General features: G+C 41.2%; 1 protein-coding gene across 7 annotated transcripts in view; it reads right to left on the minus strand.

Moving 5' to 3' along the window:
• Positions 1-14,105, minus strand: part of LOC118398100 (semaphorin-4A-like) — a 56,325-nt gene that overhangs the window by 35,081 nt on the left and 7,139 nt on the right. For 6 of the 7 annotated variants that reach the window (XM_035793129.1, XM_035793131.2, XM_035793128.2 and 3 more), the window contains exon 2: positions 683-929. In XM_035793129.1, the coding sequence (XP_035649022.1) occupies positions 683-779 (97 nt within the window). In that variant the 5' untranslated portion in view covers positions 780-929. Of the gene's footprint in view, positions 1-682; positions 930-1,056; positions 1,147-14,105 lie in introns of those variants that run through there. The other variant, XM_035793130.1, reaches the window with a different exon arrangement.

Raw genomic sequence — 14,105 nt, forward strand, 5'->3', positions numbered from 1 at the left:
GACCTGGAATAGGCTCACGTGGGACAACTTTGGACCTAGCAATACAATGTGCACATAACCACAGCACCACCATACACAGACGACAAAGATTTGGATTTTGATTCATTCTTGAAAACGGACTTAACTAACACGACTTAAAGCTGAAACTCCCTCACCAAGAGAAATGATTCGCCTCGCTCGTCAGTCACGATCGCATGTCCACCCTGTTTGCGCTGTTGCACTTCTGACCTTTCGTTGGTCCTGTTGAACCTCCATCTTGTCATGTCAGGGATGCAGTTAATACCAGAGCTCTAATAGTGACCACCATAACAGAGATCAATACTTACCCAGCCATTGCAAGTCCTTACCATTTTCATATCACGACAAGTACGGGAGCACTGTTAAATTGGACTTGTAAATGTCTGTGGACTGGGTGGGTGTCTTCAGCCCAAGCATGGGCACGACAGGCAAGCATTCTCACAAAGAGTGTCTTTCTGATCTGTTCTTAAGTCAAAAAACACAAATCCATAACTAGACAGTCACTGGAGCGTATCACAGCTGCAAAGTACTTTGCTTTAAGTGACTGTCACTTCATTTCAAGACAGTGAGACTAAATGAACGCATTGAAATCTATCACTCCATTTCAAAGTTCATATTCACAATCGAGGAGCAAACAAGATCATAAAATGTGTGTTCGACTTACCCATCGGAAAGGAGACCCGGGGGGTAAGCCTGGCCAAACACACAGCCATAACCCATAGAATGACCACGATGATAGAGAGTAGGCCTTGGTGTTCCATGATGACCCAAAGAGCAAAATCAGGGCTAGGGAGCTAGCGTCAGGCGAAAAGTGGCTGGTGCTTGTCTGAGATGTCAAACACTGGGTCTGTGGGGGCAGCACCGATGCAAAAGCCACTTCCTCTGGTCTCTGGAGCCAGCCGTCATCGCATCTGAGGGAGAGAGAAAAAGAGAGAGATGGAGGGAGGGAGGGTCAGAGAGAAGAGCAGTACTCCCTTAGCAAAGTGGAGTTGTGGGTGGATAGAGAGCCTGCATGCAAGGGAATGACTCATTTCTCACGAGAAGAGGGGGGAGAGGCCACTTCCTCTAACACAGAGTTTCCCCAGACTCGGTCCCAGGGACCCAATGAGGTGCACATTTTGATATATGTCCTAGCACCACACAGCTGATTCAAATAACCCACTGATCATCAAGCTTGATCATTTGAATCAGCTGTGTAGAGTTATGGCAAAAGCCAAAACGTGGCCCCATTGGGTTCCAGAGGACCGAGTTTGGGAAACGATGCTCGACACTACGAAGAAAAACCACTAGTGTGTTTGAGCATTATAGATCATAACTTAGCTTATAAGGCACCATCAACCTGACGGTTCTTTAGTTCTGTCATGTGACAAAGTTAAAATTATCGAATAAGTTCAGAAAAACATATCCAAAATCAGTCGTCACCAGTCTGCATTAAGAGGAATAAATTACTTCAGACGAGTACAGGCTCTTTAGTGGAAAACATTACTAGAAACCTCATGGAATATCCTAAATTAAATTAAATGATTCATACGGTACAAAATTCAGTCATTTCGGTTATAACTAGAGAAATGCCTGACAAACTGATTTGGGACTTAATCACTTTGAAATTGCGTTTGACATACAGAACAACACGGGGGTTCAGTGAGGAATACACATAAGACCTACTCTACACTAGGTTGAAAGGACCTACTCTACACTAGGTTGAAAGGACCTACTCTACACTAGGTTGAAAGGACCTACTCTACACTAGGTTGAAAGGACCTACTCTACACTAGGTTGAAAGGACCTACTCTACACTAGGTTGAAATGACTGCTGCTCATAACAATATGATCCTTTTAAAAGAAAATTATCTAGTGAAATGCATTACCAATATGTTCATTGATATCTACTGTGCAAGGTAATTAATGGCCATGTCAAATCTATTTAAATTAGTCTAATTCAATTTTTCCCAAAATTACTTTTTCTTTGTTTAGTTTTTCCAGGTTTAAGATTGTTCCTGTTTATTCAGGTTTTTGCTCTTAAAAGCATTTCATGTTTTCAAGTGATCGGCGTTCAAGCAGGTAGAAATCCGGAAGGTATGACGTAGCACCGTGATGAAGTTAACAGGAACACAACTTTCAGATTACAAACATGTCTGTCATACATGTCAGATTTCAATACTGGCCGATGTCATAAGTAGGGAGGAAGTCATCTCTCGAATGAGCCATTGGTGATATTTTAGCAATATTCCTACCCTGAGAAATGTGTAATTTAAAAGGAGGGTCTAGCACATCTTTCCTATTTGTCTACCTCTTTAGTCCAGGGTGCATTGCATGGTGCCGTTGCCAGAGATATTATAGAAAGGAGCTAGAAATTCAATGAATGAAGGAACGTATAACGTCCCACACAGCATAAGTTCACCTTGTCATGCTGCGTCACGCAGTTGCTAAGCTAATCATCATGCAATACCTTCTCACAGTCGGTGTATGTGTCGAGAAACATGTCTATTTTCGTTGAATGTACGTAATGTCACGATTAGGTTTGCATATTTTGGGGAACATTCAGAGGTGGAAACTTCCCGTGGAATTAACGGGAATATGCTAATTGTAATTTTTATACCATTTAAATGTTGATGTTTTTTTGCATTGGATATATTTACCATATCATATGGAGACAGAAACATAAACCTTTTACCTTATCATAAGTAGACAATTGCAAGTGATAAAATCCTTCCAATGGAAACCAAAAAAAACTATTTAGTTACAAACTGAAATTTAATTAAATGAGTTGACTCTTCACATGGGATGATTTCACTGAACAAAAGGTAATATTGAATGATCCCCAATGATCCATCGCAACGTTTCAATCCTCAAAAGTATACCTGCCCTTGCGAATGTTGACTCTACTCTGAGGCACAACTATCTGTAGATTGAACATGGTGAGATTGTAGAGTCCTAAATGGATAGCTGTAAAATCACCTAAATAAAGTGCATTAACTAGCTACGCTACATGCTGATATTGTGTGCAGCTACGTTTGCTAGCTAGCGACTTAGCTAGCTAGCCAGCCATCCCATAGAGCATTCCATTGTGGATTTTATAGTAGACAATATCTGCAACAGATCTCCACAATGATTTTCCATGTTGCTACCAACCTTATAACGTAAAAATAAGAAAACTAATAAAATCACAAAAAATATTGTTGTCGGTGTTATCTAACACTGTGCTTCAGAAGGTTGAAGGCAAATGCAATTTACGCAATAGGTTCATGTCTTATGATATTCTTGGTCATAATCATTTTAGAATATATTTTCTTCTAAATTCTATACATTTCAAATATTGTTGAATTCTGTTTCAATGTCTGGATTCCGCGTTCGACATCCAGGATTTTATAGGGCCCTACTTAAGTAAGCTCTACACGGCGAGGAGCCCCCATAACTCCATAGACGGTGCCAACTCTGTGTTGGGTCACAAGGCCAATCAAGAACAGAGTCCACCCCTGTCAGAGTGGCATAACAGGATTACCCAGATGCTGTAGGCATGAGGATTAGCACAGATATGTCAGACTTTACCTGTGGCAATGAGGACAGGTTGAAGTCTCAGGCTGTCTAGACGGAAGCACCTCGCCAACAGATCTCATCATTAATCTGAGTAATCGTTCCAAGACAATCTACTGGAACTATAAATGTACCTGCCATTCATCCCTTCATCTGTCTTGCCACAACCCTTTTGGAGACTGTTTTATCTAACTCGAATAGGTCTAATATAAAATGTACAATATTTTCACGACATCTACTACAACAGCCATTTGTCCAAAATGTGAACAAGCATAGCCTAATTAGCCTACTCTTGAACATGCACACATACACATTCCACAGCAGGTGTGTCCTTAGTTAGTCTTTTTTTTATTTCACCTTTATATAAAGTACATTCACCTATGTCAGGGTGACCCATCTTCTGGGGGTTTCAAGGTTTCCTTCTGTAGAATGAAAACATCCAATTCAGTAGCTACTAATCTCCCTATTCCAACAAAACAAAAAGCACATCTCAAACATTAATTCACCAAGGGGTTAAAAGTTCAGATTGCAGAGCCTGTTTGTGATCTCCTTGGTGGTCAGTCTTTGCCTCTCTAGGCTTCTCCAATTGTCTCCACCTTGGTTTCTCTCGCAGTGTCAATCTCTCTTTCTCCCTTTCAGTTTCTCTCTCCCTCACCCTGTTTATACCTTTCTGGGCAGTATAGTGAAGGACGCTCTTATCTCGTAGGGCGAGATATACGCTGGCGATGCTGCATTCCTGCAGGGCACTAATAGAAAACAGAGCGTTGTGTGGGGGATCTTACAATTATCAGGGACCAGCTTTTGCAGAACCGTTTTTTCAGGCTTGGTAGACCAGGTTACATCACTGGAAAATCTGGCTGTTTTTTCCATCACCTAGATTGAGCCTGTACTCTGGGTCATTGGTTCCCAACAGTTTTCATTTAATGTACCACCAACTGAATTTGACTCTCTGGAGTACCCACTATTGTGCATTTTACCAGTAAGTCTAAGGTCTAATGAGTCTTCTCAAATGCCCCCTGTGGCTAGACCACATACCCCCAAGGGTCCTAGTACCCCTGGTTGGGAACCACTGGTCTGGGATATGCACACATTGATGACATTTGAGCGTTAACTCAATGTACATGCATTGAGTTATTATACTTGAGTGATAAAGTAGAAAAACTCACTGGAATCATTAAGACTACTAGTCCATGACCATCAGAATAAGAAGGATTAGGGACGCCAGCGTGTCCATGCGACACCTCCAGCGTGACAAACATGTGACGAGAGGAGCCCTGCTGTCACTATAACCCACATAGCTCAAGGATCTCTGGGTCATTCCTAGTGTCTGCACTGCACGCTGGGTAGGAAAACAGATACCATTTTGAACCATTTCATGTGTCTGAGGGTACAAAATCTGTCTTCCCGGCGGGCCCAAAGAGGAAATCAGGAGCACTATAGGCCTACTGCTGGCCAATCGGACGGCTCAGAATAGTGTCTGCAGCAACGTAGCAGGCATAAAAGAAAGCTACAGAAAAGTTGATACTGTGAGATTTCAAAATGTTTAAAATCATGACAAGAGATAACTGTCAACACATATGGCAAAGAGATTCCGTATGTTCATGAAAGTTCATGTTTAAATTTCTTACTCAGTAGGAAGGTGCATCTATAGGCTTGCATTGTTATTATTAGCGGCTTGGGTCTTCTTTAATATAGATGAATATTTCACTTTCTCTGTTCATAGGAGTAACAACATGAATTTGTGCATGATGCGGTGCGCCTCGAGTTTCACTAGCAGCTGGAGGACTGTGTACCTTTTTGGTTAGTAGAGTAAAGGGAGAGTGGAGGGATGTTGAGAGGCGAACCCTCAGTCTGCTGCTTTCTCCCTCTGCTGAGAATGACCAACAGATGCAGGCGCCATCAGCACAGTAAAATAAAAAGCAAATTATTTTAAAAAGTATGAGTGAGCAATGTCCCAAACAATGCTTTGGCATGGCAAGTTAAGCAAAACAGAAATCTGACCGTATATAGATATCGGCTTGTATTTTGACTCCGTGATCTTGACTGTTCTAGAGATTTCCCTGTTAACACCATCAACCTTTCCTTTTACTGTGGCAAATGTGATAGAATCCACGCAATAACAGCCACTTTCAATGGAAAATACCAAAACAAACTATTCAAAGAGATTTTGTTGGAGGCAGAACGCATCGGAGTAGGATTCTATTACATTGACACGCACTACTCAGCCCTTACTCTACACATACCGGTGCAGCATAAACAATCAGAGCTGAAATAGGCCTAAATGCAATTGTAAACTCGGTGGTTCGAGCCCTGAATGCTGATTGGGCTGACAGCCGTGGAATATCAGACCGTATACCACAGGTATGACAAAACATTTGTTTTTACATTGGTAACCAGTTCATAATAGCAATAAGGAACCTCAGGGTTTTGTGGTATGTGGCCAATATACCACGGCTACGGGCTGTATCCAGGCACTCCGCATTGCGTTGTGCAGAAGAACATCCCTTAGCCATGGTATATTGGTCATATACCTTACCCCCCCCTCATGCCTTATTGCTTAAATAGACCATTGCCATATGGATCTGTGCCATTTACTTTGAACTGGAATGTGTTTACAGCATGAACGGCCGTGAGTAGATACGCTTGTTTTGAGATCAAAGCGAGAACTGCATGTAACCACGTGTGCACACTTTGTTTATATCCTTTGCTCGTTAGTGAGTTATTAGCCCAGTTATAGATCATTTGTAGTCAGCAATAGGAGAGTGATTGCTTCCTACAAGGGCACAAAACAAGTACATTTCTAGACATGTTTGAAAAGCGAGTCACGTGAAGAGTTTTCTTTTGGTCTTAAAGGTGCCGTGTTGTATTTTGAGACAGGCTTGAATAAGCTAAGTCGCCTATAGGCAAGAGGATACAGATTCTCTGTAATAAATGGAATGTCAGTGGCTATCAAAAGGTGAGCATTAACCCACTGAAGTTGGTTACGACCCCAAACTGCAGTCAGGTCAAGACCCTGGTGAGGACGAAGAGCACGCAGATGAGCTTCCCTGAAAACGGTTTCTGACAGTTTGTGCAAAAATTCTTTGGTTGTGCAAACCCACAGTTTCATCAGCTGTCCAGGTGGCTGGTCTCAGTCGATTCCGCAGGTTAAGAAGCTGCTTGGAGATCCTGGACTGGCTTGGTTACACGTGGTCTGTGGTTGTGAGGCCTGTTGGACATACTGCCAAATTCTCTAGAATGACGTTGAGGCGGCTTATGGTAGAGAAATTAACATTAAATTATCTGGCAACAGCTCTGGTGGACATTCCTGCAGTCAGCATGCCAATTGCACGCTCCCGCCAGCTAAGGATACAACATGATTACCGCTACCAACAGCATGGCTAACACTCCCATAGAGTTCTCCTTCATGCTCGCTAGCAAGTTAGCTAGCTAGTTAGCTTGCTCTTTGGCCAATAAGCTAACTTGCTAGTGGCTGTCTTTACAATTCAGCAATAAATACTTAATGTTTGTTATCTGTAAAGAAAATTGTTTGTAACTGAGACATGTCTCTTCTGTTGTTGAATACTAACTCTATAAAACTGCTTCATAGACTTATATTCGTTGCTGTACTGCACATTTTAGAGTGGCCTTTTATGTCCCCAGCACAAGGTGCACCTGTGTTATGATCATGCTGTTTAATCAGCTTCTTGATATTCCACACATGTCAGGTGGATGGATTATCTTGGCATAGAAATGCTCACTAACAGGGATGTAAACAAATGTGCACAACATTTTAGAGAAATAAGCTTTGTGGGTATGGATCATTATTGGGATCTTCTTTCAGCTCATGAAAGATGGCTACTATTTACATGTTGCATTTATATTTTTGTTCAGTGTATCTCTATGAATTCACCCTTGGACTGATGAGGCAGACAAATAGGAGAAATGTGGAGCAACCTCTTAAATTATAAATTTCTCAAAGTAGGAATGTCGCAAAAATATGATCAATGGCTCCTTTGAGAGAAGACAAGCTCGCGTGTTATGACATCAGCCAGTATTTACATCTGACATGTATGATAGACATTTTCATGGTCTAAAAGTTGTGTTCCTATTGACTTCCAGTGTAGTGACAGCGGCTTTATCATGATGCTATGTCACCCCGGCCAAATTTCAGCTTGCTTGAAAGATAATAGTGCAGAGACACATGAAAACATGAAAATTCCCCCGGGAATTGATTGAACATCGCTCAGAGATTCACAAAAACAATATAACTTTCAAAATAGGTGAATCTTTATTTTAATAAAGCAGCAAAGTGGACAAATCATCTCTCCACGGACAAATAATTCTTAAATTTCACAGTGCCATTCTAAATTACAAGTTCACTTCGGTGTGTGACTCTGAATTGGGGCTAAACAGAACTTTCTCTTGAAATAAAAAAACATTTTGGATGCAGCTTCCCCAAATCTGTCAAAAAAAAAGCCGTGCAAAACAGAGCCACCAAAACAACAAGGGGATTAAGCGAATAAGCAAAGAAAACTGCTTCATATTAACAGCGACAATAGTTCAGATGTTTATACCATAATGTCGGTGCTAAAACCACCAAATTCTGGTCAGGGTATAATCTGAGACAAAATTGGGGACTAGGGTTAAATTAAAATGTCACTATGACTCATTGGGGTAGGGCTTTTGAGAAAACTGCATTACCCCCACACCGGCAGTCATGAGTCATGACCACAGTAGAATTCCAAAAAAGGTAATCTCCTCCTATGCATTCAGGACGTGTTGGTTGTCTAACTCACTAATGCCCTGGTACTCAAGAATCTATTGTCCTTCTAACCACTGACATCAAGACAGAAAAAAAACCTGAAATAAAATAATGATTGTGACGTTCGTTATACAATACATAGCTTACAGCAAATTACGCACAGCAGAAAACCGCTTAAAAAAAAGGTTTTTATTTGAGATGTCTTTAATTTTGGAATATAGGCTAGAACAATTAAAACAAATTCTAGTAAATCACCTTTGAACGTAGAATGTATTATCATGTATACTGGATGGACTGGTTACCTTGTGCTACATTCCAAAGTTTTTATCAATGAGTCTGGGAGAGAACCTATGGGCCTAGGCGATGCTGTTGGTTCATTGATTGTGCAGGGCGGCTTACAGAGTTAGCCTACAATACAGAATTTGTATTGATTTTGAATAGCCTAGTAATATGACATGTTTTTATATTTTCATATTTAATATGGTGACACATTAGGATACCTTCGGCTACAGAATCTCCCACTACCGTATGTATGGAATATCCCGCCGTGCAGCGAGAGGCTGCATGCTCCTCAAACAGAAGTTGATGCATGGAGTGAAATAACCAGAGTATCCTACCCAAACGAACAGGAGGATAGCGGCCTCGGGCGCATAGGGGGGTGACATGTCTTTTTTCCCCTGCCCCTAAATCGAGATCAATTGGAGTAGTCTGATGGTGATCACTTGAGAGAACAGCGTTTAAGGCAAGGAACAGAGTGCAAGCTTTTTCTGCGACTTTCTCAAATAAATCGGTAGCCTGTAATCCAGGCCTGCTATAGTCGCACCGTGCAGCCCATGTACAGCGCCTTTAGAAAGTATTCAGACCCCTCGACTTGTTTCACATTGTTACCTAACAGCCTTAGACTGATGTAGAAACAAAACTAATCGACACACAATACCCCATGATGACAAAGCAAAAAAATGATGAAATTTTACATTTATACATAAAAATTCATACCTTTTTCTCAGTACTTTGTTGAAGCACCTTTGGCAGCGATTACAGCATCGATTATTCTTAGGTATGACGCTACAAGTTTGGCACACCTGTATTTGGGGAGTTTCTCCCATGATTCTCTAAAGATCCTCTCAAGCTGTCAGGTTGGCTCGCGAGCATTGCTGCACAGCTATTTTCAGGTCTTTCCAGAGATGTTCGATCAGGTTCAAGTCCGGGCTCTGGCTGGGCCACTCAAGGACATTCAGAGATTCGTCCCGATGCCACTCCTGCGTTGTCTTGGCTGTGTGCTTGGGGTCGTTGTCCTGTTGGAAGGTGAACCTTCGCCCAAGTTGGAGGACCTAAGCTGGAGCAGGTTTTCATCAAGGATCTCTCTGTATTTTGCTCTGTTCATCTATCCCTCTATCCCCACAGCATGATACTGCCACCACAATGCTTCACTGCAGGGATGGTGCCAGGTTTCCTCCAGACATGATGCTTGCCATTCAGGCCAAAGAGTTGGTTTCATCAGATCAGAAAATCTTGTTTCTCATGGTCAGAGTCTTTAGGTGCCTTTTGGCAAACTCCAAGTGGGCTGTCATTTGCCTTTTACCGAGGAGTGGCTTCCGTCTGGCCACTCTACCATAAAGGCCTGATTGGTAGAGTGTTGCAGAGATGGTTGTCCTTCTGGAAGGTTCTCCCATCTCCACAGAATAACTCTGGAGCTCTGTCAGAGTGACCATTGGGTTCTTGGTTACCTTCTTCACCAAAGCCCTTCTCCCCCAATTGCTATGTTTGACCAGGCGGCCAGTTCCGGGAAGAGTTTTGGTGGTTCAAACTTCTTCCATTTAAGAATGATGGAGGCCACTGTGTTCTTGGGGACCTTCAATGCTGCAGACATGTTCTGGTACCCTTCCCCAGATCTGTGCCTTGACACAATGCTGTCTCGGAGCTCTACGGACAATTCCCTCGACCTCATGGCTTGGTTTTTACTCTGATATGCACTGTCAACTGTAGGACCTTATATAGACAGGTGCGTGCCTTTCCAAATCATGTCCAATCAATTACATTTACCACAGGTGGACTCCAATCAAGTTGTAGAAATATCAAGGATAATGAATGGAAACAGGATGCACCTGAGCTCAATTTTGAATCTCGTGGGTCTGTTTAATACATTTTTTTTAATTTGCAAAGAATTTAAAAAAATAATAATAATTATCACTTTGGCATTATGGGTTAGTGTGTGTAGATTGCTGAGGATCCCCCCTCATTTACTCAATTTTAGAATAAGGCTGTTACGTAACAAAATGTGGAAAAAGTTAAGGAGTCTGAATACTTTCCGAAGGCACTCTATGTTTTGATTTCTAAGACATTCTAACATGGTGACCACACCACTCGCATATATGTTGTTTAATCATTGAACCCACACTGCTCGCAAGCGTCTGCTTGGCCAAGTGCTAAAATAGAACTTGGTTCTATTTGTGTCATCTGATGCGCTGTAAGTTCCGCCTCTTCCATCTCCTCGTTGGGTTTCAGGAGCATATACCCACGTGCCATCTCGTTACTGGTTTTTAGAAGCATATACCTACGTGGGTGATTGAAAGATGAACTGAGGTCCACACCCTTTCTTCAGCCTAAAATAACCCACTTGGTTGGAGAAATTCCAACATGACTTAGGGATCTAGGAGAAATTTTGATTTTGGCCAATAGATGGCAGCAGTGTATGTGCAAAGTTTTAGACTGATCCATTGAACCATTGCATTTTCCTCAAAATGTTGCATCACGACTGCCCAAATGTTCATAATTGGTTTACTAATACATTTTCAAGTTCATAACTGTGCACTCCCCTCAAACAATAGCATGGTGTTATTTCACTGTAATAACTACTGTAAATTGGACAGTGCAGTTAGATTAAATTCTTGTTAATCTTCCTGCCCATATCAGATAGGTCTATCTCCTGGGAAATGTTCTTGTTACTTACAACAATGTTCTTGTTACTTATGCTAATCACATTAGCCTACATTACTCAACCGTCACGCAGGGGGAAACACCGATCCTGTAGAGGTTAAAGTTAAACCGCCGTGTGAAGTCCAAAGGAGAAGAAAGAAGAAGCCTGAAGAGAGATTACAAGAAACAAACTTGGTTTAACGTTACCCTCTTATCTGTGGATTAATTGTCGGAGTAGAGGACCTTGTGCATTTCAGGTAAAATAACAACCCAATGTTTATATCCCAGGACAAATTAGTTAGCAACAGCAAGCTAGCTAGCTATTGCCATAAATGTGTAATACTTTTCGACCTGTCCCCAAATTAATATAGTTGGTTCTGAGTTTGCTTTGATATTTCAAACTGCGTGTCCTGAGCGCATCTGGGGTGGATTGACAAAAATCAACATGCGCACGTGCGGTCTGGTCAGCATGTAAGGTTTGTATCATTAACAACTAGAGTTATTTGGCAACTTTAAAACCTATAAAACCTGTTTCAAATCATCCCTTTTACACTCAACATCTCCTTCATATGAGCACTCGCTACGGAATGGGAAAAATATCCTTTACATTTTATTCAGCTAAGTTCAATTATATTTTTCTTTCTATAAATTCATAAAAAATAATGACATATCTTGTCTGCTAAATGAACAAGCCTGTGGCATAGCCAGATGACTTACAATAGATAGGCCAACCCATATTCTGTTCATCTGAAATACATTTTCTTCATATCATGTTTCTTTAGACCTACCTGAAACAAACAATGGATTTACTATGGTATATATTCAATTGATACATTAAACTATATTATAATTATATTGATTCATTATATTATAAATGTAGATGTTCTAAAGGCACGCATCAGCAGCTTGTATGTGTTGATGTTTATGTTCATTAACTGTCAATTACCCTTGAGAAAGGCAGTCTTTCACATGACAAAATTTCATGACCTCTATAGCCCTAGGTAGGGGTTACCCCAGCTGCAAAGAGAGAGAAGGCAAGAAAGAGAAGACTTGTCTTTGTATATATATGTATATATATATGGCATCGAGAGAGCGGGACAGAGAGAGAACATGAAAGTAATCTCCTGGAATGGCTCGGTGAAGGCTTTGATCCCCTAGGCCCCTGTGGAGTTGCCATGACTACAGCAGATCTGACCAGCCCAGAGCATAGAAAGGTGAGAAGGAGGAAGAACTCTACAAACCGTTCATGTCCGGAAGTAATTTAGCCATTGGCGCTCTGTAGAGTTGCTATTTCTCAAGTTCTCATGTCAATTAACTTGTAACTTGACATTGCTTAATTACTCATAATACTAACAAAGTCAGACTTAAAGTGGAACTGATAGCATTATAGCAACATGAAATCGTGTATAAAAATCTGTTCATATTAGAGGTCGACCGATTAATTACGATTTCAAGTTTTCATAACAATCGGAAATCGATATTTTTGGTCACCGATTCGGACTATTTTTTGTTTTTTTACACCTCTATTCCATCTTTATTTAACTAGGCAAGTCAGTTAAGAACACATTCTTATTTTCAACGACGGCCTAGGAACGGTGGGTTAACTGCCTTGTTCAGGGGCAGAACGACAGATTTTTACCTCGTCAGCTCGGGCATTCAATCTTGCAACCTTACGGTTAACTAGTCCAACACTCTAACCACCTGCCTCTCATTGCACTCCACGAGGAGACTGCCTGTTACGCAAATGCAGCAAGAAGCCAAAGCAAGTTGCTAGCTAGCATTAAACTTATCTTATGAAAAACAATCAATCATAATCACTAGTTATAACTACATAAGGTTGATGATATTACTAATTTATCTAGCGTGTCTTGCGTTGCACATAATCGATGCTGTGCGCATTCGCGAAAAAGGACTGTTGTTGCGCCAACGTGTACCGAACCATAAACATCAATGCCTTTCTTAAAATCAATACACAAGTATATATTTTTAAACCTGCATATTTAGTTAACATTGCCTGCTAACATGAATATCTTTGTGTCACTTCCCTTGCAACAGAGTCAGGGTATATGCAGCAGTTTGGGCCGCCTGGCTCGTTGCGAACTGTGTGAAGACTATTTCTTCCTAACAAAGACAGCAAACTTCGCCAAACGGGGGATGATTTAACAAAAGTGCATTTGCGAAAAAAGCACAATCGTTGCACGACTGTAACTAACCATAAACACCAATACCTTTCTTAAAATCAATACACAGAAGTATATATTTTTAAACCTTCATATTCAGCTAAAAGAAATCCAGGTTAGCAGGCAATATTAACCAGGTGAAATTGTGTCACTTCTCTTGCGTTCATTGCACGCAGTCAGGGTATATGCAACAGTTTGGGCCGCCTGGCTCGTTGCGAACCAATTTGCCAGAATGTTACGTAATTATGACATAACATTGAAGGTTGTACAATGTAACAGCAATATATAGACTTAGGGATGCCACCAGTTAGATAAAATATGGAACGGTTCTGTATTTCACTGAAATAATAAATGTTTTGTTTTCGAAATGATAGTTTCCGGATTCGACCATATTAATAGCCAAAGGCTCGTATTTCTGTGTTTTATTATGTTATAATTAAGTCTATGATTTGATATAGCAGTCTGACTGAGCGGTGGTAGACACCAGCGGGCTCGTAAGCATTCATTCAAACAGCACTTTAGTGCGTTTTGCCAGCAGCATGCTGTGCTTCAAGCATTGAGCTGTTTATTACTTCAAGCCTATCAACTCCCGAGAATAGGCTGGTGTAACCGATGTGAAATGGCTAGCTAGTTAGCAGGTTGCACGCTAATAGCGTTTCAAACGGCACTCGCTCTGAGACTTGGAGTAGTTGTTCCCCACTGCAAGGGCCGCG

The sequence above is a fragment of the Oncorhynchus keta genome, chromosome 19 (genome assembly GCF_023373465.1).
Source record: "Oncorhynchus keta strain PuntledgeMale-10-30-2019 chromosome 19, Oket_V2, whole genome shotgun sequence".
Classification (NCBI taxonomy): Eukaryota; Metazoa; Chordata; class Actinopteri; order Salmoniformes; family Salmonidae; genus Oncorhynchus; species Oncorhynchus keta.